Source organism: Simochromis diagramma, unplaced genomic scaffold (genome assembly GCF_900408965.1).
Source record: "Simochromis diagramma unplaced genomic scaffold, fSimDia1.1 OVJJ01000284.1, whole genome shotgun sequence".
NCBI classification, from domain to species: Eukaryota; Metazoa; Chordata; class Actinopteri; order Cichliformes; family Cichlidae; genus Simochromis; species Simochromis diagramma.
Genome location: NW_024386871.1, coordinates 3,130,695 through 3,156,059, shown reverse-complemented (window position 1 = coordinate 3,156,059; position 25,365 = coordinate 3,130,695). Strand labels below are relative to the sequence as shown.

Genomic DNA, 25,365 nt, shown 5'->3' with positions numbered 1-25,365 from the left:
ATACACAGAAATCTCAATAAAATGAACCCAATGTGTAAGAAAGATTGGGCCAAAATTCCTCCACAACATCATCAGACTGACAGTTGTACAGAAAATGGTTCTACAGAAGCACAGGGTCTACAATTTGAATGTTTTGTTAAATAATGAGTGTGATATGTCATGTTGTTCATCTGAGGTTGTACTCACATACTCACTCTTCAATCACATGCCTACAGTATTGTTGGGTCTTTATCATACAATATAAAGTGCCTTTAAGCAACTGTTGTTGTGTTTGGCAGTATATTAATAAAACAGCATTGAACTAAAGACACTTAGAAACTGATATAGACCAGAAATGTGAATTAATAAAAACAGAAGTTCAAGATTTAGTAAAAAGTGGCATCATCTTTATTCATCTTATAATTTGAAAATGGGGAGTCTACAGCATGGGCACATGGAGAGCAGGAAACTGCAGGGACAATGAGGTTCAATATCCTTTTTTTCCCCCCCCTCTTCTCCTTCCAACGTTCTAATAAAATGCCAACAAATTTCTAGCTACATTTTTCCCCATTTGTGAGGGAAAAAAAAAAAATCAAAGATTTCAGCTGTTTCATCAGACAACTGCTATATTCACACAAATCCCAACATAAACATCCCAAAAATCCAGTCTGAAAGGGTTAAGTCCCCCACAGCTCTCGAAAATAAAATAAAAAGAATAAGCTTACGTTCTGCATGTTGCACAGAGTGGTAATGTAGTACAACTGGGTGCGAAGGAACCAATATAGACCACAGAAAGCACACCAAACCCACACACGCCGACATGTGCTTACATGTACGCACAAAAGATAGATTTCCACCAAGTCACAAACACACACGCGTCATTTAATTAAAAAACAAAAAAACAAAAAAACAAAACAAAACACAAAGCCATCCAAAAAATAAAGGTTATGTTTATTTCTGTGAAAAGTCTGAAGGATAATTTGTTATCTGTGTTAGAAAAAAGCAAGTGTGTATCTGATAAACTAATGGATTACACTCTTAAAAATGCAGAACATCTACATTTTCTCTTATGCACAGGAATGTTGGACATTTATTTCATTAAAAAATACAAAAATAAGATTAAGAAAAAACCAAAAGACACCCACAATCCAGAATAGTCTGAAGGTGATGTGCTGGGAAGGGCAGAAAGGTTGAGGAAGGAGGGGCAATCTCATTCTTCTTCACTTTGAGCCTTCTTGGTCTACAGCAAATGACCAGAGTACTGCTTCACACTGAAATAAAAAGAGTGAGAAAATAAACAACACACACAAGGGGGGGTGGGGGGTGGGGAGAAAAAAGAAACGTTGCACATTGCAAGCCAATGGAATTGTAAATATGAGTGGGAAAATGAATGTGGAGTGGAAAGAGACAGCAAATAGGAGAGAGGCAGAGGAAAGAGAGGATGAAGATGCGACTGAAGTGCCTGAAAGAGAATGAGGAAGATGAGGAAAATAGCAGGGTGTGGTTAGCCCTTGTGTCTAAGCAGGTGCAGCACACTGAAAGGGAGGAAGGAGAGAAAGGAAGAGGGAGGAAGGGTTAGTTAGCATGGCAACACTACCCTACTCAAGAGAAAGGGCGGCAGGTCTACAGCTGTATTAGCATTCGGGCAGTAGCATCAACAAGGAAGTAGTGTGTATTATACGTGCCTACTGGTTGCCAAGGGAGACAGAAGAGGAGGAGCCTGTGCTATTTGGCAGACTGTGATTTGTTGTCGGTTGCTCTAACTAAAAACAACAAAATCACTAGTCTTCCACACAGCAGCAGCCAGGGGAAGAATCAATCCACTCCCTGCTTCACAGTGAAACGGCTCTGATGGCAAACGGACTGTTTTCTTTTTTCTGCTTTTTTTTTTTTCATAATATTTTAACAATCATATTTCAGGGGACAGATGTGACAGTCAACGAAATATGCCCATCACATCAACCCTTAAAACAAAACAAAAAAATAAATAAACATGTTACGTGATATGTACAACAGCTGTTAAGCTTGTCTGTTCCGTCACAGCCATTTCATGTAAGAGGAAGGTTTGTACTAGTTGCACGTTGCATGGGAAGAAAGGAAGGGGGTTAGTGAAGAAAAGACAGCAGGCAACAGAATTTCAGAAACCCAACGAAAAGTGGACTAACAGAATGTAATTTCAATATAACATATTTACAACCTCAACCAAACCTTTCCCCTATTAATGTGAGGTTCAATGAATTGAGGGAAAATTAATCTTTCACACATGAGCAGCTCTTCTCAGCATAAGTAAACAAGAATGCACTTTCTGAGAGGGTTGCATTATACTTTTAATGATGCAACCCTCACTCATGAGAGGTCAGTTGACCACTGAACAGTTTGACTGAGGTTTTCTAAAAGTTCAAAACTAACATTACAAGTTACTGAGCCTTATAAACACAACTTGAAGATATAACTACCACTAGCATGCTAGACCAAGAATTTCTAAATCGAAAACAGGATAAAAGTCACTGGAATATACCGAGCCCATGTCAGGACTTGCCTGTTCTGTAGGAGGTATTGGGCATTCTGGATCTGATCCTGGGTGCCAGAAATGGTAATGATTCGGTCCTCAGAACCTTCCAGAGGTTCATCAATCTTGATGGAGGCCCCAGACTCATGGCGGATCTGTTTGATCCGCTGGCCTCCCTTACCAATGATAGAGCCAGCCAACTGTACCGAGTAAAAAAAAAAAAAAAGAGGGGTGGTGAACAGGGGGCGGGCAAAATGTTAAATTATTTTAGGTTCTGTGACTAAAGGTGCATGTAGGTTGACAAATCCAAATTGGAGACACAAAACACAGAAAAGCTTTACTCAGGAAAAAAAAAAAAAAATCAATGAAAATACATCTTGAAATTATTTTAGGTAGTGTTTAGTTTTTTTAATAAAACCAATAATTGGACCTTAAATGACTTGTCTACTGTGGATATTCTGTTGCTGCACACCTAACAGCAACTCTCACACACACAAAAAATTAAATGCCACTTAAATGTCATAATGATAATGACAGAGTGCAGATAACATGCTTGGATTGCAATGTACAGTTCCAATCTTTATAATATGGGGCACAGTAGACAAATAAAACAGATCTTCCTTAGGTGTAAGTTTACAGTTCTATATTGTCATTCACTCACATCTTTAGGGATCGTCACTTGTGTGGTAATGACAGGGCCACCCATGTCGTTATAGGAGCCACGACCACCTGATGGCAAGAAGAAGAGGAAAGGTAAGAAAAGGGGGAAGAAAGAAAGAAAAAGAAAAAAAAGCAATCTTTTCTAATCACATTGACTGATGAAGTGTAGAAGCTCACCTGACTGGTAGCTATCCCACGAGGAACTGTTATCTGAGCAGAAGAGGAAACAAAAAGAACACTCAGTGATCACCACCAAGACAGGCCAACAGTTGTTCAAATGACCCCCTTGATACTAAACTTAAACCCATAAGTGGGTACATATGGCAAAGAAATCAAGAAATGTGTTAAATCATATTTAAATCTCTACCTAATCCTTAACATTTGCTGGAAACATGTTTAAAATCAAATGTCATTGCAAACAAATTTCTTTAAAATTCACAATACAGATTTAAATTAACATCCCAAATTCATTAGCTGCAATATCCTTTTAGCCCATTTATATTTGTAACATATGAGAAAATTATTGTCACCACACTAAATTATTAAGAATTCTCCAACCTGTACTGTTGATTAAGACGTTAACAGCATTGTAACCACATCCTTGTCACGCAATACAGGATGTTTAGCACTTACCATAGCCTCCGCCACTCTGTAAGAAACACACAGAAACACAGACCGGTTACATACAGCACAATGAAGTCCTTTCATCTTTACATCCCACAGATCGTACGCAAAAATGCACGGATGCTGAAGCTGCAGCATCCATGGAGTAGACTAAACTAAAAGCCACCCAGTATTTCATCCATAATACAGACTCCTCCTCCTTCTCTCCCTCCATCCCCCCCCTCCCCATCTCTCCTTGCATCTCCATCAGCCCCCATTTTCAGCTGCTATTCAGCTGCTGCTGTCACCAGGGCAACAAGCAATTCAAATAGCTGTTGCTGAGCAACGGCAGGCAGTATCCTGCCAGCTCTCAGAGAGGGAGAGGGAGAACGAGGGAGAGAGACCTTCCAGTCTGTCAACAAAGCATTATTAGTGCTTAGCAACCAACCACGGCCACCCCCTACCTCCCTACCCTTCCAACACCCTCCCTCACTTTACAGGAAAAACAGGCTGGCCGTGAAAAGTACACAGTAAGAGGGCAATTATAGCTGATTATTATGGGGTGTCTCCGGCTGTGGTGATTACGGTCATTTGGTGGGATGGTTTACACCATGCAAAAGCTAGCTTGGATCCATGGCTCATTTGAGTGTATGCACATTCATTTGCACGAGTGACGACGTAATGTCAACTAGAATTACCACCTTGTTATTTTATCCTTCTGCCAACCAATCAAATTTCAATTTACATCCATGCCTGCCCAGCCCTGCTGTATGTAAAAAGTTATCACTTAACCATTTTATACTCTTTGGCATTTATGATCAGTTTCATGGTTACATAATTACACAATATATAATGAACTGTTTCAAACTGTTTTTGATCTTTGGCCGCCAAAATGAAACCAGTTCATACTCTAGTTCAAACAAACTTGCGCCAAATTTTAAGAAATTCGCCTCAATCAGACAGACGTACAGAAAGAAAACCTAGAAACAAATCCCTCTGGTTATGACAGTTGATCACATGCTGACTTGATAAACCATTATTGTCATGACAGGATAATGGGACAATCACAGCATATTGTGTGGCGATAGGACCAACAAGTATGCTAGGTTGTGGACGCTGGCACCCAATGAGATGCTAGTACCAGAGCCGCATGCATTTAGCAAAGGGTCACTAACCATGCTATCGCTGTAGCGATCCGGTCTGCCTCTTCTGTCACTGGTGATGGAAGGGAGGGGTGGGCAGAAACACAGAGAGAGGGAGATGTGGGTTGGGGTGGAAAGAAATAGAAAAAGCTTAGAAAAATGCTTGACAACATTCCAAAGAAAATTTCTGGTCCAGGTCAAACTGCACACACACGCTGAGCAAGATTACAGTATAAACACATTTCCTCTCAGCCATCTTCCCACACAGTAACAGGAACAGCTCTGACAGTGTTATGGTGAGAGGAGTGACAGGTGGTGGTGATGATGATCAGAGCCAAGGGCTGCTGAATTTCCCCCCCCCTACACGACTGAGCTAAAATAAAGAAGACTGAAGAAACACATTTGGATGTACTTCGTACTTTTGCTTTTCTTAAGAACATACATGCACAGATGTTAATATTGTGATAAAAGTCTCATCATAACTTAATATCATGTAGTGCTTTTGCTACACTCTTTCCCCACGTTTTGTTAATAATATCAAAGCTATCTTGACACTAGAAAAAAAAAAAGTCTTAGAGATATCATCAACAAGGCTACTGTCAGGGTATCATAATAGCTTTGTTCTTGTTTTGTTATCGCAGAGCTTACATTTTAGAATTTTTAATAGCCCCGCCCAAAGTTTGACACCCAACATAATTTTCTTAAATTAGTTTATTTCAGGTTTGATTTAAGAGTCCAAAATGAAGCAAAATTATACGTCTCTATATATTAAAATATTTTTAAATCAAAAGCTGGCATCTGAAAGCATACCTCTTAGCAGGGGCTGTAAGTGACAAGCATCACATCAGTACATGACCCTCACACACCACCACAAAATAACCATCTAATGAGTAGCACAATGAATGTGTTACCAACACAAGAAAGAGCTTGTCATACAGTGTTGCTGTACTGTCCTACAAAGCACTCCAAATAAATGGGCTGAACATGTGAATGAAGGTTAGGGTACTAAAAAACAAACGGTAGTATTTAGTAGTTAGCAATACGAAAGAAGAGTAAATCTTTTAGTTTCTCAAAAATGAGCAGAAAAATGTGTAGAGCAGAGGAAACGTGTGGGGATACCTTAACAATTAATTTTCATAAACTCCAGACAAATTGTCCATTTCATTTGTGAATGTAAATTTAGGCTTTCAGCAGCAGCGAATCACTCCAAACACAGACCGATGGGCAAAATCCCACTGGCGTTAACATGAAGTGAACTACAGAACATCTACTTATAATGCGACAAATGCAGATAATACAAACCAACTGAAAATCAGAATGTCAAAGTATCCCTGTTGAGATTAGTTAGGAGGTTTAGTCAAAGGTTTAGGGGCAGAAACTTACTTTGACCTCTCATCTGAGCCGCGGTACGAGTCATAGTAACGATCATCTCTGTGGGCAAGATGGAGATGGGGGTCGGCAAAAACAAATAAACGCACAAAAAAAAGATACAAACACACCCAGACAATGATGAGCACATACACTTAATGAAATGATAGCCACTCAATAACATACAGAATACTGGACTTAGTTCGTCTTACACAAGACAACTGAACCAAGTTGACCCTAAACAGAATGCATCTGAATGGAAAGAAGGCACCTGAAGAGATTAAGCTCTGTATATGGACATGTAGGAGGAAAATGAGCAAGTGCTCTCGAATATAGAGTTGCTGTTTTTTTAACATATCAAACTCAAGAAGCGCTAAACAGGAGTGAAAGGACTCAACTTCGAACTCAAATGTTTATATAGAGATTGAAAATGTGACGTCATTCAGGGGTAAAACCGCAAAGGATTCTGGGAACTCGTGGCAAGAGGTACTAGCGCACGCAGGCTTTCAATTGAAATTACATTACACAGCGATAAAAAGAAACACAAAAAAAATGGCAAGAAGCTGTTGTATTATTAACTGCAATAGCCGGTCGCATGACAGCCACGGGAAGCCGACGGGTAAAGAGATCGGTTGTTATCGGATTACGTCGTGGAAGAGAAATTGTTTGAGCCATGTTTCCGAAGTAACAAAGAGGCGACGGATGGCCTGGATTGCAGCCATTCAAAGACCAAATATAACGTCCCAGAACACTCCAGCTCACATGTTAGTCTGCTCCAAGCATTTCCACAAAGGTCAGTGTTTTGTAGTAGTTAATACGTCATTTTTCATAACATAATTGGTGATATAGGTTACAAGCAAGTCTGACGCTGAACAGAAACTGTTGCGCTATGCTCCTTTGTTTATTGTGCATAAATAGTGAATTGTACTGACATAATATTGCGTTTCGCTTCTGTTATTACCATGGTACATTGTAGGGCTGCACAATTAATCATTAGAAAAATCGCGATCTCGATTCATACTTATGTGCGATCTCATTTCCAAATGACAACGATTTTTAAAAAAAAAAAAAAAAAGAAATAAATAAAAAAAAAAAAAAAAAAAGACGACGACCACGATTGTACCGCATTTTGATCCGGGATGTAATCTGCATGAAAACAAGCGCTCACTCTTCCTGCTCAACAAATGACAAGGGCGGAGCCTTATACCACGTGATACAGAAGCTGTGCCGTGTGATGCTAAAATTGGCAGGGAAAAAACAACGGAGAGCACGTCAGGGATGACGAGAAAGTGACAGGAGAAAATCCGTCCCGGTCAACCACCCAAACATCAATAACGGGAACCTTATACAGCGCTTCACGTCGAACTCCTGCAGGCACAAAGAAATTACGGAGGCTATCACTTATCACCTGACCAAAGATATGGCTCCCATCAACACTGTGCAAAACGAGGGATTTAGGAAAATGATCAACACCCTAGACAAACGCTACACAGTGCTGTCCCGCAACTATTTTTCTATTGTTGCACTACCTGCTCTAAACACGCAGTGTCGAGCAACGGTGGAGACGGAATTTCAAGCAGTACAACATTTTGCGGCAACGACAAAACGTGAGACATTTGTTGTTTTTATATTTATTTATTGTTTTTATGTTCAGTCTCAACTGTTACGAAGTTGATGTGCAGTTAATAAGTGCAATAAATATTTATACTGGAAAAGAAAATTGTGAGAGAATCGTGATCTCAATTCTAAGCCAAAAAAATCGTGATTCTCATTTTATGCAAAATCGTGCAGCCCTAGTACATTGACAAAAACATATACTTTTATTCACAAGATAAAACAGGTTTTTTTTGTATCACTAATTGCCCAGTACGATTACAGCATACAATATTATTGTCACTGCTACATTTCTGTAATGCGAACCAGAAATTATTTCCACTACTAATTAATTATTGTTGAGCTTAAAAGTCCTATTAATAAACGGTTAACGAATGTGTATTTATGAAGACGATTTGTGACACTGGTAAACTTATGATACGTACGATAGTCTTTCGTTCTACACGGTGCATTTCAAGGTCCTGTACCCATCCGCCGGTAAACTGTACCTGGGCTTGTTGCAGTGACCTGAAGTTACTAAACTTCATGAGTGTTTACACTCACTCCAAGAACCGTATAATTATAAATCTGAGCGTGGTGAAAGTTGGGCAGCACACTAACATATTTTGTCCACTCTGTGTGCTCTTAAGGGTCTAACCCTTTCACTCCTTTGATTTTTTCCTCGTATCTTTTCTTTGATTTTTCATCAAGTCTGTCTTTGTACGGACCGGCATTGTTCTCCTTCGTTTTGCACATAACTTTTTTGGGGGACAAAGAAAAAGCAAGAAGGTATTGGAACCGGAGAATGAACATTTTGCGATGCTGCAAATGCTTGCGTTTGATGCATTGCTTTGATTGCTTTGCCACAAGTATCCAGCATGCAATGCGCGAAAGTCACATGGTCTGTCAATCTCTATAGTCATTAAGCTCTATAGTATTCAGCAAATCAGTGAATGCTTACAAGATGGGCAATGTATTCTTATTATAACAAACTCACTTAAGTGGGAATGCCTTGGGACAAGACTGATTTGTGCACAAGAAAAAGCAAAGCAGGGGAGCAAACTGTATGTTATCTGTGCTCATCTCTTACCCTCTGTGTGGGTGTCCCATTGGCATGTTGCGTCCACGGCTACTCCCTCTACCAACCCTACTCGGATGTGGTGGGGGAGGACCTCGGCGGGGGCTCATTTCATCGTAATCTCGACGTGAGGGAGGCATGGGTCCCCTTCCCCCTCTACTTGAGGGCATTCGGTCAAAGCTGCGCTCTCCATGGCTGGACCGGCTACCGCGCATTGGGAAACCTCCCATTGGTCTGCGTCCACCCCCTCTCTCCTCAAACATCATGGTAAAACCACCGTATTCATACGTTTCGTCGTAGAAGTTGGGGTCATAGGGCTGTGTACGGCCCTTTATGGGAGCCTGAAACAGGGAAACAGAACATTCAGGCCTGCCCAGAGCGTCAATTTAATTTACAAGAAAATAGAGGGATCATGTGCAACAATATTATTATTTATGTATTATTTATTATTATATGGTTTAAGTTCTGTGAAATTATCATGGATTTCATATTGAATTAAAACTCCCAACCAAACCTAAGGCAACTTAAAAAAAAAAAAAATTCCCATAGATCAGCAATTTTCAACATATAAATAGCCGCAAAGATAAATACATAAATAAATAAATAAACTACTCCAGAATAGATAACCTTACTTCAGATATGAGCTCCAGCATAGTCTTGATACACTCCACCACTCTCTCCGTTTTACCACCAACCAGAACTACACGGTCTGTCGACTGGGGACAACACTCCTGAAACAGCTTGATGCTGGTCTTTGTGTTCTGGAGACAAATACAGACACACACAGACACACACACACAGACACACACACGAGTGGACAAAGAAAACAGATGCTCATTTAACAAAATCCCAAGGCTGTCCATTTATTAGGGAAAGACAGATGAACAAAAGATGGGATTTAAATAAAGTCTAAGAATAATATAAAATTTACAAACATAACAAAAACAAATCTCCATTTTTTTGAAGATACCTCACGCAGCTCCTTGATCTTGGCTCCCTTCACTCCAATGATAGAACCGGCCAGGCTTTGGTGGATCAGCAGACGGAGCTCACAGTCAAAATCCATCCCATTGTACTGCTGGTACTGCATGGGACATTTAACATATTCAAACCATAATACAAATTTTATACATCGTTACCTCATACACCTGATTGCCAATGGGAACACATGAGCATATTCAACCTGAAATGTAGCTTACACTCTTAGTGGGAAAATTCTAATATTTATTCTTTAAAAAACAAAACAAACAAAACAATTATTGGTAGATAGAGGCACATAGAAACAGTGTTATACATAGTCACATCAGACTGCCGACACATGCAATCAGAAAGCCTTTAAACCAGTGAAGTTTGACCTTAAAAACTACATACTGGCAAACACGCTCACACCTACAACAAGCATATGAAATTTTCAAAGCAACTCACATTTGCAACAACTAGTTTTGCAATAACTTAAAATCAGAGGGGGGAAAATAAATAATTAAATAAAACGGGGGTATAAAAGTGCTCACCTCTTCCAACGTTGGAATAATCTTCAGCAGGATTTCTCCAACAGTTTCAATGTCTGCACTGATGCTCAGGATGCTTCAGAATTCATCCATGCGTAACAATTAGAGGGTGGGGTTGGGGTGCCGGCAAGGCATCCCAGGAGGAAGGGAACAACATTTTAGATTATAGAATTCATACCATCCCCCTTTTTGCCATAGAAAAAACTGTCAAACACCAAATAATGATTCAATGAGACTAACACAGCTAAATTAAATATTTGCGTCCAGTTTTTTTTTTTTTTCTTTTCTAAACTTTACATGTTAGGTCAAGGTTGTTTTTTTAACCTCTGTAACTGGCAAAAAGCTGGCACCCAAACAATGCAATGAAAAGGAAAGTCTTTGTCCAGAGAAGGAAAGCAAAGAGACAAAATTAAAAGGACCCAAAGAAAAGTGACTGCATTTGGTGACCACTGAAGAGGGGAGACAAGGGAGGTTTGAGGAGGAACTGGCAGGAATGAGCACCAATGGTGCCAAAGAGAACTCTAAAATCTTAAAGCAGAGTTTGGTGGATGCAAACCACAAACATTTTGACCACAAAGACCCCAAAATGCGCAAAACAGTACGTTTAAAAGCGCAGAGGAAAATCAAATAAATAACCCCATCGCTTTTTTTTTTTCCTTTTTCTTTTTTTTAAAATTACACGCAACCTTTTTTCTTTAAAATAAATAAATAGTTTGGACAGTCAATTTGTAGTTAAAATGTTGGTGTCCACACCCACCTAGTGACAGTACAATAAACACTAGTTACTGAGGAGGAAAACTTAAGCACAGTTTTTACATGGGAGCAGAATGTTGGCAGTTGAGTAAAAGAGCAGATTACACCATGGTAAATGAAGTCTGCCACCACTCGAGTTTGCTTTGTTTGCTTTTTAAGGGGATGGGAGAAGCAATAAATATAAAACCAAAGAATGCAAAAATGAGTAGGACAGAGATATCCTGTATTTTCAATGGCTTCAGCAGTCAACCAAGTTCAGATAAAGCAGAAGACAGGAAAGGAAAACAAAACCAAAAAAAAAAACAAAAAAAAAAAAACCACAACACTTGAATCTCAGCTTGCCTTTTGCATTTCAGAATGGATGGACTACTGTAGTTTATCAATATAAAAGAAGGGCTTCACAAGGAAGGAATGGGATGATGAAGCAAGTGAGCACATGAAACTAACAAAAATTAAAAATAACACCAGTATATCCACTCTGAAAGGGGGAGGGAAGTGAAAACACGAAAGATAAAGAGGATAGATGATCAATTTAAAAACAAACAAACAAACAAAAAAGAAACCACAAAAACACACGGACATATTGCACAGATTATAGCAAAGATTTTAAAAAGATAGTGGCAGAAAAACCCTGACAACACCAGCCTAAGTTTAAATGCTGACGTGACTTTAAAAATGGCATATAAAAGGTTGTTCACATGGCTTTTACTGGATCAACAGGCAGATTTGGACATGAAGGTATTTAGGCATTTTGACTCAGGCTAATATATTGTATGAACAGGTAGTTTAAAAATACAGTGACTGGACAGAGGCAGGATGACTATTCATCTCTTCTTGTTTATTTGACCTGTAGTCAGGCAGTGAGAGGGAGGAGCTTAGGGACATACCGCTCAGGCCCACTGCTGTCTGGGACTGACACACTGGCTTTGTACTGGGCGTGGCATGGGCAGGGGCCAGGGCCATTCGAGCACAGATGTCAATCAAGTAAGGCGCCCATTTAAGGACAGGGCACGATTATGGGCAGGGCCAACCAGGGTGTCAGGTGGGCGGGCGCAGGAGGGGCCATCCAGAACATGGGCAACAGAGGAGGAAGTGGGCAAAAAAGTAAACAGTAAAATAATAAACAAGGGGAGAGGGAAGAGGGAAGAGGAATACATTTTTAATATACAGGCTCTACACTGTTCAAATGTTACTTTAATTTGATTCTCTCAGAGATTGGTTTGTCAAAGAGAGAAAAGGAGGAAAAGTGACATTGGAAAATGGGTAATGGCATATCATTATCATGAAGAGTTCAATGTTGGGGAATAAACCAGAGACAGTGAGAAAAGAGGGGGACAACAAATTGTTGAGGGCTAGAGAAAGTCAATGAAACTCAATGAATTAACAACTGGCCTGTTTGTCTAAACACAAAAAGGACAAAAAAAAAAAAAAAAAAGTTAGCTTGAGCAGCAGGTGACCTTACAAACTCAGCACTGTGCTCATAAATTTAAATTAACAGGAGCACCAGTGTTTCCACAACAGCAGTGTGACAATAAATTATCATTGTGAAGAAACAAATGGACATGAAATTGGGCCTTTGTGCCTAGGGATAGTTTAGCTTAGATGATTACATAATGTTTATGTGAGAAGAAAAACAAAACAAAAAACAAAGATAAACACAACCCCAACTGGTTTGTCAGAGGACCTAATGAACAGGAGGCTTATAAACTTTGCTTCAGCTATGCACTGCCTTGTTTACATGGAAGAAAATACCAAAACTAAATATTTAAATATATTTGAATAGCTTTTACTGTGTAAAAAAAAAAAAAAAAAAAAAAAAAAAAAAATTAAACAAAAACTGCTGTCCCATAAGAGAGGCTAGTCAGGTTTTAGAGGCCAGTGGAAAGAGAGAAGGAGATAGATAGAAAATCTATAGAATAAAAAATTAAAATCCTAAACAAAATTAAAATTCAGGCTGCATAGAATAGATGTACTCACGTCTGTACGCAGGGCTTTGATGTTTTTGCCACCCTTCCCAATTACAGCTCCTGCATTCTAAAAAACACAAAAAACAGATAAGAAGAGTAAATATTAATTGTGGTGCTGCAATTAACAGATATTACAATTAAATGTGAGGAGAAGTACTTTATGAATATAATGAAGCCTGGAAATTAATTATTCAAAAGGCATAAATGTAATGAGGAGAACAGAAAGAAAACCATGAAAAATACATTTAAAAAAAAGAAAAAAAAAACAAAAAAAAAAAAAAGGTCTGAGTAGGAGACATTGTCAGTCGTACTGAAGGGCTACCCACAAGAATGAGACAAAAATATAAATAATCACATAAGGGTTCAACATGAAATGTGAAATGAAAGGGGAGCTGATTTACTTTGCTCTGCAGGAGGATGCGAAGCTCAACCATCTCATCCGAGTTCCTGGAGCGCTTGAATGATTTCTGCTCATCTGCATCCTCAGCGGGGCGCTTACCTGGCAAAAGGAGATAAAAACACAGCATGACAACACTGCGCCAGCGTGCATGTGCACACACACGCTTCAACAAGATAAATTAAATATTCAGTCGAAAGAGAAAAGTGATTTCAAACTGTTCTCCCATTATAAGCTAAACATATACAAATCTCCCTCTGCACATCTAAGAAAGAAAAGACTTCTTTTAATACACAAACACAATTTTAAACACAGACCAGTGAATATTTAGATCCCTTACGGTAACATAAAAAAGTAATTACTTTAATCTCCAAATACACAGATTTGCCAACCGTGTCCAAAATCTGATGTATTTAAACAACATGCAAAACTTTAAAATAAGGTTTTTACCGTTAGTCTCTGTGTTGCTGAATGAAGCCTCTTCTTGCTGATCAATATCTGTCTCCATGGTCTTCTAACAGAAGAGCCAAACACCTCGATCAGGGATAGAGATGGTAGCAATTGGGAGGGAGAAGCAGAAAACTGGCCCCTGTGAGCTGAGGTTTTTTGTTATCATTGTAAGAGCAAGAAAAAAAAATGAAGAAATTAGACAAATCATCTGAGTAAAGTAGATCGCAGGACTGACATGGAAGAAACTGGCCGATCCCAGAGACTCACCGATATTTATTAGGAGAACAAGGGCGTGTTGAGAGGCGGAACTACCGGAGCAAGAACCAAACAACTCCTGCAACCTGAAAGAGAGGGAGAGGCTCATTTAAAATACTGAAATGATGGCATATAAATAGAGAGCGCGAGAAGACAGTTCGGTAAACACCAATGATGGGTTTAAATTCTTACATTTTATCTGAAGTGACCGATAATCAACTAAGACCACTGTTATCAGAATGAACACCGTTGCTAAATGTTATCAGCTGTAATGTGATCACGCACGGGGTTTGTCTGGCTGAAGAGAGGAGAAACCGCGACAGCTTTATAATCAGGAGTTAAATAGTTAACACTAACATAATGGCAGACCAAAAAACAACTTATTGCTAAAAACAACAAGGCGAGGGTTGTTTTTTTAAATATAAGTAATATATACTATATTAACCAATAGCAGCCAAAAGATAGTGAACTGGTGACCAAATCGAAAGTAAGCTGGTCCGGTTAAAGCTAACATAGGGACCGTTGCCTAAGGTGCGGTTAGCCGCCGGCGGAGCTAGCCAGCCCGCAGTGAAACGCTTCGAGTTCTTGCGCTCACATTGAAATTTAAAACTTCCCTACTACTCTGCACCACTTAGCTCTTCAAATTCGAACAGTAACGCGACACGGATCTAACGTGAACGAGTTGCTAAAATATAACCAATCGATCAATACAAAGAGTACACTAAGTCGCGCACGCTAGCAGCTAGCTACTTTCGCCATGTTGCCTTAATTTCGGTTCAGCACAAACGCAGCCAAGCAGAGCGGGTTGCACCAAACAAGCAACACAGTGAGCAAACAAACATTAAAGGCGTAGTTCTCATTATAGTAGCCGTGCAGTTCAACCACAAAAAGCACAAATATATATCTTCAAAACACAAACCTGCAGCAAACACCTCGCTAGTTGCCTCTTCCTTCTCCACCGAACCTGGAAATAAAATGATAAGACGACTCACCGTGTGCTGATTGGCTGAACGGAGAGCGACTCAAGCAGGCGATAAATCCGATTGGCTACAACGAACGCCAATCACGAGAACAGAGGCGGTACGTACCAGTCTGTTTCCGGACACGGATCGACTGCTAACAGTGGTCCTTCTAGTTATTCCAGTTTAGAAAGATGCGATTTGCAAGGCTAATGGTCACGTTTTTCCGACACGAGTGTTTGGTTTAAGGCCTTCTGTTGTGAGTAGGGACCTCTGCTGCTGGATGCTTGTGTTCAGGTTTGTTATATAAGTAGGCTGGGTTAATCAACTTTGGCGCCTTTCTACCTACTTGTGCAATACTTGATGGACGAGTCTGCCCCCGTGCTTCTCAGGTAACATACACACCAGCTAAATGGTTATAAACACTTTTATTTGGTAAAGTTTTTCTTACCCGATATCCCTTTCATGCTCTCCAACAGCAGGGCTGGATAATGTTGGGAAAAATATATAATTTTTCTGATATTTTCGCAGTCCCGATTTGATTTGAAATGCATATTCTCAAAGCTGAATTTCATTTGTTTTTCATACTTAACGTTTAAAAGCACAACTGCATGAAATACCTGCAAGACATAAACATAATTTTGTAAGGTAATGATTATGATAAAGACATCCGAAATATTTGTCGTAATTGAACTGTTTTCATTGGCGATTTCAATTTAAAATTAATAAACCCTTCAGTCCTGCAACATCTGTTTACGTCTGCTTAAGATCATGTGCAGAGACAGTGTGGTTACCTTGTTCCAATAACCCAAGAAAACAATCAGATACAATAATATTATGTTCTTGTTATAAAACAGTCTTTTCTAAATGGTCCCAGTGGTTTGAGGACTTTACAAAGAGACTAGTGTACAAAAAAGCTCATCCTGCAATCTAGTGAGGGTTAACATTCAACACTTTACCTTGAATTATTATTAATTTTTTGCCTATTTGGAGTACTCACTTAGAAAACAAAATAAGATAAACTGCAAGGCCAAATTTATTCTAAGAGGCTTCATTTAAAAACGAACATGTTAAAACACAGCTTAACTATTAATCCGTCATGGGTCACTGGGGACTCAGCTCAGGGATCATTGTAAATTAAATGTAGAATTTTATCTCTTCTCATATTTTGCACTTACAATACAGTCAAGTTAAAACTACATTAAGTAAAACAAACAAACAAACAAACGGTGCACTACAGATAACTACTGTGTTGCATTTTTTTTTTTTACCTGACCACCACCAGACACCTCAGCTATACACTTACATATTTTTGTAAATACAGTTTTTATTTATTTATTCTTCACTACCATCTTAATTTATTTTTTTTAGTGTTTACTGTGTAATAGACAGTTACACTACAGTCTTTTTAACCTTTTGTTGTGATTTTGTGTGTGTTTTTTTTTCTGCACACGTAATTTTGTTCAGTCAGTGCATCAGTGAATCATTGACTGAATGACAATAAAAAATGTGAATGATTAAAACTCTAAATGGGTTATTGAGTAATTAATGTGACTATGATATGAATACCTGAATTGAAATACTGTGGCTAAAGCAGCTTCAGAATAAGAATGTGGCTAAAGCAGTCTGTATATTCTGACAGAAAGCAGCTGGGAAAGCAGAAGAGAGCCAAATACACTTAGAGGAAGAGATGACTCCTGGGATTCAGGCAGTGGTACGTGCTACCCAAGCATGGCTGCAGTCCTCCTGGCATGTCCAGGTGCCCTTTCCCTGGCTAGAAGCCTGTGTGGAGTGGCTACAAGGAGAGGCAGGAGAAGAAGCTCATCTGTCACAGCAGCAAATCAACCAGCAGGTAGGCAGGATGTGCGACTGTCTCAGTGTACAACTCGATAGACAGAAATCAAATGCTTTGTTTTTGTCAGCAAAAGGCAAGGCAAGGCAAGTTTATTTGTATAGCACAATTCAACAACAAGGTGATTCAAAGTGCTTTACAGAGACATTAGAAACAAAAACAAATAAAAGTCTCAGGATTCCTTTCCTACCTGTTTCTGGATATTTCTCCAGAGCTCCAGAAACTCCAGTATAGATTAAGAGGTCTTGTTTCCACTTATTGTCTTATAAGATGTTCGCTCACTTATTATGACATGGGTTAAGTATGGGTCACATGATAGAAGGTGGTCAGGGGGTGGATGGTTACCCCACTTTTTCCTCATAGATGGTTACTGGCTTCGATGTGAACATGTGGATTTGATGTGGTTCATGCACATTTTATCACTCTTGGTAGAATAACCCAGTCTGAGCTGAATAACATCTGTGACACAGCAGTTAGTTCGGTGTCTCTTCCTTTTTTGCATTCATGTGATCTTCATATTGCAAATATGCAGCTAGCAGAAGGCAAAACTCAAACAACCCTGGGGCTGATAACCAAGAAACAGAAGCCCAAGACCATACACATTTCTATCACTGTTAGCTGAGAAGAAGGAGCTCATGCTAGAGTAGGTAATAATGAGCAAATGTGGGTGACTGAAGAGTGAAAGGACACATTCTGGTCTGACAAATCCTGGTTTCTGTTACAACAAGCTGATGGCAGCATGATTCCATCCTACTCGGCGTCAGCTGTCGCAGCTTGCGGTGGCGTCATGTGGGGAATATTTCCCTGTATTGACGCATCATTTGTATGACACAGTGTACCAAAATATTGTTGTCGAACAGCTGTGCTCCTTTTTGACCAAAGTTGTCTTTTTTTTGTTGTTTTTTTTCCACTACATGCTTGGAAGAGGACAAAGTTTCTTGTTTTTTGTTTTGTTTTTTGTTTTTTTTCAAGGCACAAATCATCACCTCGTGGTTTCAGCAGCATGCCGGTTCATTCAAGTGGTCCTGAGATCTCAACTCTGTAGAGCGCGTTCATATTATAAACAAGAAATAAAATATCTGCAGGCATTGCTAACACTACCGACGCACTGAATTCATCCAAATCCCTGTGACATTTCTTTCTTACTCTGTTAAATCATTTTTCTGTAGAGTTTCTACTTTTTTTTCCTGGATCTGAGTCACCGGTATCTGCAGGTAGCTTTGCACTAAAGCTTCCTTTAAAATAAAGGGTTGTTTTAACTGTGCATCATTTAAAATACACATACATATAACAAAATAATAAATTATGGGACTGGAAGTGAACATAATAGGTCCACTCTATGTGTAACTGCTGCTGAATGACAGTAAGTGAACCAAAAATGAATCTCACTGCTTGATGTGGTCTTTCAGGCGCTGGACCAATGGCTGTTAACAGACCTCAGAGACCTGGACTTTCCTGTCCTGCCTGAAGGGCTCGCTGAAGCCCAGAAGACTGAGCTCAGTGGCACCTTCTGCGTCCAGGTACAAACTTTCATGTTACATAGTTCATCCAGTTTCTTTATTTATTCTTCTTGTTGTTGGGGACAGTTCTGGTCATATTTTCAACAAAAATTTTTAAAAAAGCATGTAAAAACAGCAAACAATAGGCTGAGAACAATATGTGTACCAACAGCATAAAACCTGAGCTAAATCACATAAAGGCAAGTCACTCAGCTTTTCACATTGGGAGGGGGGTATTTAGGCGTTCCTGCTGCATTTATTTAACTGACCCGTAATTTTTGAAAGTAGTCTAAAATTGGAGTTTTTGTGTGTATTGTGTGTACATTTGTTATTGTTGTTACTTTTGCTTTTGTGGCTTTTTTGCCTGCATCGGAGAGGGGAAAAAAATTGCAAAGCAAGCTCTTGAGGAAATATAGCGCTTGAGTTAATGGTGATGATTAATTTGGGCTGTGCATACAGATAACTCACCTTGCTGGTGACACCAACGCTCGGTTGATCATCGTGCACGGAAATGGAAACATGACAAGAGGTCCAACTCTGTTTTAGGTCGACTCATTATTGGACATCAGTCAGCCGGCGTATGGTCAGCTGCAGAAGTGGAGGGGCACAGATTGTGCCAATGACGAGGTGTCTGCAGTCACACAGACCACCCAGAGGCCCTGGGAAGCCAAACCCACCCGTATGCTACTACTGCAGGTCAGAGTCTTATGTGAATCATAGTTGGCATTAAAAAAAATCTCAATTGAGTTACAGTAAAAGCCTTTTGAATGAATGCCTTTATGTAAATAACAGCAGCGTTAATCTTAAAAAGCAGTTGTTGAATATGTGATGATGCTAGTTGTCTTCTTGGGTCACAAAAGGGAGATCAAAAATTGCAGATTTAAAACTTAAAATTTCATTTTAAAGCTTTGGCTTTTTGCATCATCCAGCATCCTGCGTTTGTCTGTGTCTTAGTAGCTTTTCAGCGTCTCACAGACAAACAGAAAAACATTCAGGCATTTCCTGTAGAGACAGAGCTTTAAACTGTGTTGTTAATAGAAAATATTGTCTGGACTCGTCTTGACTGCAGTGGCACACAGTGTGTCCAGCACTTATCTGTGACCAGACTTTATCTTTGTATGTTTGGTTGAGTGGAATAATTCTGCTTCTCTTCCTGACTGAATCAGAGCGGACGGTACCATCAGTGAGAGCACATGAAAGAGTAAATTGCAGGAATATATGAGGCAAACTCTAATTTCCACCATAAGTAATATACTTTTCAGTGTATGTTTTTTTTTCTTTTCTTCAAGAACAGTGCAGGTGTTGCTTAGAAACGTTGCTGTGACTTTTAATATTATTTTAACTGTTTCTCAGACCATTTTTGATCAAAGAGTCGTAGATTAGCTTTGACTAGGACAGGGCAGCCAGCGTGTATAATCATATTAAAAGAAATCGAAATAACAGTTATTTCCATACTGAATCAGTCTACATGGGTTTTAGAGTCTAAACAACCTACAGTGCTGTGGAAAATTATTTATTATTCACGATTTCTTTTTCTTTTCTTTTCTTTTCTTTTTTTTTTTTGCATATTTGTCACGCTGGCATGTTTCAGATCATCAAACAATTTTGCATTTTTAGACAAACATAAACTTAGTAAATATAAATGACTGTTTTAGAACTGTGTGAAAAAAATAATTGCCCCTAAATGTCATAGCTGGCTGTGACACCTTTGTCACCAAGAACTGCAATCAAGTGTGTGTGATAACTGAGTGAGTTGTTCACATCACTGTGGAGGAATTTTGGCCCCTCATCTTTTCAGAGTTATTATCATTCAGCCACACTGGAGGGTTTTTGAGTATCATTGACCTGTTTAAAGTTATGCTACAGTATCCAGAGTTATTATAAGACCAGACTTTGACCACGGACAATCCAAAACCACCTCCTTTCTTTCTTTCTTTCTTTCTTTCTTTCTTTCTTTCTTTCTTTCTTTCTTTCTTTCTTTCTTTCTTTCTTTCTTTCTTTTTTTTTTTTTGAGTCATTCAGAGGATGATTCGCTCACGTGTTTAGGATCAAACTGATGGAAGGACATTGTCCTTCAGGATTTTCTGGTAGAGATCAGAATTCATGGTTCAGTCATTGACTGCAAGTCATCCTGAAGCAGCAAAACAGCCCCAGACCATTACACTACCACCACCATGTTTGACCGCTGGTACGATTTTGTTCTTATGAAATGCTGTGTTAGTTTTACACCAGATGTAACGAGACTCAAACCTTCCACAAAGTTCAACTTTTCTCTCATCAGTCCACAGACTTCTTTCCCCCCCAAATATGTACATACATCCCAAAATAGATGTTGTTCTGGAGTCTCCTGGATGAGCTGTCGGTGAGCTCTTAGAGTAATTTTAGCAGACTATCCACTTCTGGGAAGGTTCACCACTGTTCCATGTTTTCTCCATTTGTGGATAAACTTTAGAAATGGTTTTGTAATCATTTCCAGACTGATAGATGTCAATGTTTTGTTTCTCAGCTGTTTTGAGTTTCTTTAGATTGTGTTAATTTAAATCATTTCTTGATTTAGCAGGTTTGGCAGTAAACCTGGTTGTGGCCAGTCTAATCGAACTCAGTTTATTTTTAAAATTTTTAGATAGTCATATTTCCCTTATTTAGTGAAATTGTAAATTAAATTAAATATGCTAACTTACACAAATGCACAAATCATCTACTATGTTTTTTTTTGTTTTTCTAATTTTCCTTTATGCCTTAATACGTCTACATTCATAAGTAAAGAGCAGTTACAGAGCTGTTAAGTTTTGGCTCAGATATTTCTGTCTAAATCCAAACCCTCACATATTTATGAGAGCCTCCAGACAACAGCCCACGGGGTCTCAGATTACTGCAGAAAATGAACTGAAAAATTCACACAGCTGTCTTTTAATCTGTTTAATTCACACAAAAAGACAAACACACTTTTCTTATAGATTTGCATAAATGTCATCATAATCTTTTTATTATTTACGTGTTTTCTGATCAAACATGTTTGATTGCACAGGTGACAGATGGAGTTCAGAGCCTGGAGGCTATGGAGTATCAGCCGATCCCTGCTCTCAGCGCGGCACTCAGGTTAAGGATTGATCTGTAAAACATGTTACTGCAATATCGTGTCTTTTTACTGCTAGTTATTTGAAAAAAATTTAAAGGGCACATGTCTGAATAAATGAAATAAAAGTCTTTTCCTCCTAACAATATTGCCTCGAGTTTTATAGAAACACAAGTATCCAAGCACAACGAGAAATGGATGAAATGTTGTTGTTATTGTTAATTAAAAATAAGAACTAGACATTTTCCTGAAATGTTGCTGACTCTTGCAGGCCCGGTGCAAAGCTGCAGCTGCAAGGAAAGATAGTTTGCAGACTTGGTGTTTTGCTTTTGGGGCCGTCCAACATCAAAATCCTCGGTGGTGAGGTCGAAGACCTGGTGGACAGGAATAACCAGGTAACCTCTAACGATTTCTCGTACGTTTTGTCTCATTTGTCTCATTTGTCTCATTTCTTCTGATTTCTCTTTTCTTGTATAAAACTACACAAAGATATTATAGGATTTTGTATAGCAATAAGATGGAGTACACCATACACATTCAGTGGCTTATTTTGATACTGTTGTGATAGGGCAGGGTGCTGTGTCGGACACTGGGACTTCCTGAGCAGGAACAGGAAGGAGAGGAGGCTCCAGCACAACAACAAGGTATATGTATTAGACTCTGTGTATCTTCAAAGATCATCCATCATCGGCACAATGTGACACTACATACACTTTATTAGAAATTTAGACATTCTGTCTTATATGGCTTTGCTTTTCTTCTTTAATCTAACCTGCCCATTTTTTGAAATTATACTAACATATATGTTGTTGTTTTTTTTTTGTTTTTTCTTTGTTATAAGGTAACCAGGAAGTGGATGATCTGGATCTTGATGATGCAGAGCTGTTAGCCAGTCTCGAGGCCCAAGAGGAAGTTGAAATGCTTCAGGTTGAACCTGCCCGAGACAGCGGCTACAGCACGCTGCATGAGGCTTCCACTCAGTCTTCGAGAAGCTCGTCCATCAGGAGCCTTGTCCCAGCCGCTTCGTCCAGGTGGGTGGTAAACAATGTGATGTCTTGACATTTCGATGCTGCAAAGCCTCACTTTGCACTGTCGTGGAAATCGTGGCATTTCTAGTTTTAACATCACTTTAAGATGGTTTTAATGCATTCGTTTTACAGCGTCTTCACAAAGTTTTCTAATAAAATGTCTTTACGTCGCTGCGGCCGGTGACGAGAACAATATTCTTAACAAATACGTACTGAAGGCACTATACCTACAGCAGGAGGAGAAATCACAGGGTAGATTCAAATGTCACGACAATTTCCGTTTTATTTAAAGTTCATCAATTTCCTGAAGAGACAGAAGCTGCTGAGAATAAAGTGGAACGTACACCGGTCATTTTGAGATGCAGGAAAAAGACAGTTCATATGTCATGATGTAAAATGCTAAGCGAGTTGTGCAGGGTACAATTATTTCCAGGAGGAATGAACTGCAGAGTCACTAGTTTACACTGGCCTCATTGACTTACACAGAGAAATAACATTGTCTCATATTTAGCTGTTATATCGTTTCAATATTGTGATGATGAATATTCAAGGATAGGATGATGCAAAGTGTTGTCGCTACAGTTTTTTCAAATTTATGTCTGTGTGAACTTCTTTGTCCAGTCTTCTGTGTGCGCTTTGAACAATGAGCTGATTAACCCCGATGATTTAAAAGCCCTGTTAACTCAGTCCGACATAATTTGCTGTTGTCTTTCAGAAGTGAACTCTCCACCCGCTCTGACAGAGGTGGCTCGACCCGAAGCAGCAGAAATGGTTTAGACCAGGGTTACCTAAATGATGACGAACACGTGGAAGCTGACCTCTTTGACTCAGTTCCCCCCGATGCAGTTCATCAACAGATCCAAGATCACAGCATGGCAGACGAAGACTTTCCTGACGAAGACTTTGACGACCTTCCCCTGGAGGAGCTGGACAGTGTGATTTTCCAGGAAAATGAAAGTGTCCCCACACCATCTGACAGCAGTTACAGAAACACACCACAGAACAGCAGAATAACAGGAAATCCCAACAGAGCAACAAAACCCCAAGCTGCTCTGTTTGAATCATGCACTTTGAGTGGCTCTGGGCCACGACTTGGGTCTATCAACTCCAGATCCAGCGCACAGAAAAGGGACACTAGAGAAGCTTCAGAGCAATTAACCAAGACAACTCCCGAGCTATTTCTTTCTCCAGCAGCTTCAGAGGCAGCACGTGAATTATATTTGGCTGCTAATGACGAGATTGATTTTGTGGATGAAGAAATGGACTGCATTTTGGAAGAGGCAGAAACCAGTGGGAAGACTAGTGGACCAAATGAGATCCCTGTTCAGCTTAGGTCTAGTAGAGACACCGAGAGCACTAGCTACGAAACAGAAGCTTCAAGATCGTCCAAACAAAATGCTCGGTGTGGCAGCACACGCCCTCCTGTCACTCTGACCTCTCCACCCTTTACATACTTGTGCTTGCTAGAAGATTTAATGTCCAAACCACTTCTCCACATCATGGAGATCCATGTCAAAGCTTTCATTGTGACTCTCTTGGGAAAACTGAGCAGCAGTAATGGCGTTTGGAGTGTTTCTGCTACAATATCTGACGGGACCGGTTACCTGGACGTGGAGCTGTCCAATGGAGTTTTGACAGGCCTTCTGGGCTTCTCGGTAGCAGAAAAGGGAGCCCTGAAGCGTGACCCGTCTCGGAGAGGTGAGCTGGATGCGGGGATGAGGAGATGCCAGGAAGAGCTTGTGGACATGTGCTGCATTATGACTGTTATTGTTCAACCGGAGGGCAGGAAAGCGGTGGTGACCAAAGTGGACCCCGTCAGCGAGAAAACACTCCAGGAGCTCGAGCAGAGGGTGAGGGACGGGAGAAAATAAACAGTGGTTGAGGGGAAGTGGGCGATAATGAGAAAATTGCAGGCAGCGGAAAAGTATATTGCTCTTAGGCAGAGATAAAAAAATTGCCAACAAAACTGTGGCAGATGTAACATCACTCAGTGGCCTTGAAAGTTTTCTTTTCATGTAATGAAACTAATAGTTGCGTTGCGTGGAAGGAAAAAAATCACGCTAGTTTCAGACTAAGGTAGTTATTTTAATTGGTGATCAACCTGCCCTTCTGCTTCAGATTTGGAGAGCAGAAGGTGTGAAATGATGATCAGCATCCCATCTGCTCCATGTGAATGTGACGTTCTGCCATTTGTCATTTGAGGATTTCATTCATCTATTCATTGTGTTGTTTTCCGCTTAGAATGCGCCGCATTGCTCACAAGCACACTAAACAGATTCAACAAACAAAGGTGGTTATGTGCAAATCAGATCAGACATCCCGGTTTTCAAGGCCCCAAATTCTGCTTAATGCTGAAAACTACCCGAAGAGCAGGGCGAAGTATACAAGATGAGAGGAGGGATGTTGGGGGGGCGGGGTGTTAGTCGTCTGATTGTGGTAATGAATTGCCAGCCTTTGCATTCATTCAGTACAACCATTACTTCTTACTGAAGAGTGATTGAATAGCCAAGGGCAATGCGGGTCTTTAATAAACTCCCTCAGAGAAGAATGAGAGGAAAGAAAGATAAAGGAGAGGCCATGAGCTTCGATTATTTCCGTTCATTACAGAGTCTCGTCTGTTTTCGTCTCTTAACGCGCATACCACAAATTTAATGCATTGTCTGCATTTACTGTATCTTGAACGTTTTTA

General features: G+C 39.7%; 2 protein-coding genes across 4 annotated transcripts; one reads left to right on the top strand and one right to left on the bottom strand.

The window, feature by feature from the left end:
* Window positions 1-364: 364 nt before the first annotated feature.
* On the bottom strand, window positions 365-15,264 carry hnrnpk (heterogeneous nuclear ribonucleoprotein K). Of its 2 annotated transcripts, XM_040031681.1 has the most exons (17): window positions 15,182-15,264; window positions 14,275-14,348; window positions 14,008-14,153; window positions 13,562-13,659; window positions 13,171-13,227; window positions 12,081-12,124; window positions 10,444-10,516; window positions 9,903-10,016; window positions 9,565-9,693; window positions 8,945-9,273; window positions 6,277-6,324; window positions 4,927-4,966; window positions 3,782-3,797; window positions 3,326-3,358; window positions 3,150-3,217; window positions 2,519-2,688; window positions 365-1,250 (listed from the first exon to the last, which is right to left on the bottom strand). In XM_040031681.1, the coding sequence occupies exons 3-17, from the start codon at window positions 14,063-14,065 to the stop codon at window positions 1,220-1,222; spliced, it is 1,308 nt and encodes a 435-aa protein (XP_039887615.1). In that variant the 5' UTR covers window positions 14,066-14,153; window positions 14,275-14,348; window positions 15,182-15,264; the 3' UTR covers window positions 365-1,219. The 2 variants fall into 2 exon arrangements, with proteins under 2 accessions (XP_039887615.1, XP_039887616.1); XM_040031682.1 differs by lacking the exon at window positions 6,277-6,324.
* Window positions 15,265-15,363: 99 nt separating this feature from the next.
* rmi1 (RMI1, RecQ mediated genome instability 1, homolog (S. cerevisiae)) lies at window positions 15,364-24,932 on the top strand. Of its 2 annotated transcripts, none has more exons than XM_040031672.1 (9): window positions 15,364-15,613; window positions 16,876-17,073; window positions 18,483-18,593; window positions 19,119-19,268; window positions 21,601-21,671; window positions 21,920-22,043; window positions 22,217-22,292; window positions 22,490-22,679; window positions 23,392-24,932. In XM_040031672.1, exons 2-9 carry the CDS (start codon window positions 16,912-16,914, stop codon window positions 24,545-24,547), a joined length of 2,040 nt encoding a protein of 679 aa, XP_039887606.1. In that variant the 5' UTR covers window positions 15,364-15,613; window positions 16,876-16,911; the 3' UTR covers window positions 24,548-24,932. The 2 variants fall into 2 exon arrangements, with proteins under 2 accessions (XP_039887606.1, XP_039887604.1); XM_040031670.1 differs by having other exon boundaries at window positions 16,864-17,073.
* The last annotated feature ends 433 nt before the right edge of the window (window positions 24,933-25,365 follow it).

Coding starts and splice junctions, on each gene's coding strand:
- hnrnpk (XM_040031681.1), bottom strand. CDS start 14,065: ATGGAGACAGATATTGATCAGCAAGAAGAGGCTTCATTCAGCAACACA. Junction 10,017..10,443: donor TTATTCCAACGTTGGAAGAG/GTGAGCACTTTT, acceptor TGTCCCATGCAG/TACCAGCAGTACAATGGGAT. Junction 6,325..8,944: donor ATGGGACACCCACACAGAGG/GTAAGAGATGAG, acceptor TCTTGCCCACAG/AGATGATCGTTACTATGACT.
- rmi1 (XM_040031672.1), top strand. CDS start 16,912: ATGACTCCTGGGATTCAGGCAGTGGTACGTGCTACCCAAGCATGGCTG. Junction 18,594..19,118: donor GTGGCACCTTCTGCGTCCAG/GTACAAACTTTC, acceptor ACTCTGTTTTAG/GTCGACTCATTATTGGACAT. Junction 22,044..22,216: donor TGGTGGACAGGAATAACCAG/GTAACCTCTAAC, acceptor CTGTTGTGATAG/GGCAGGGTGCTGTGTCGGAC.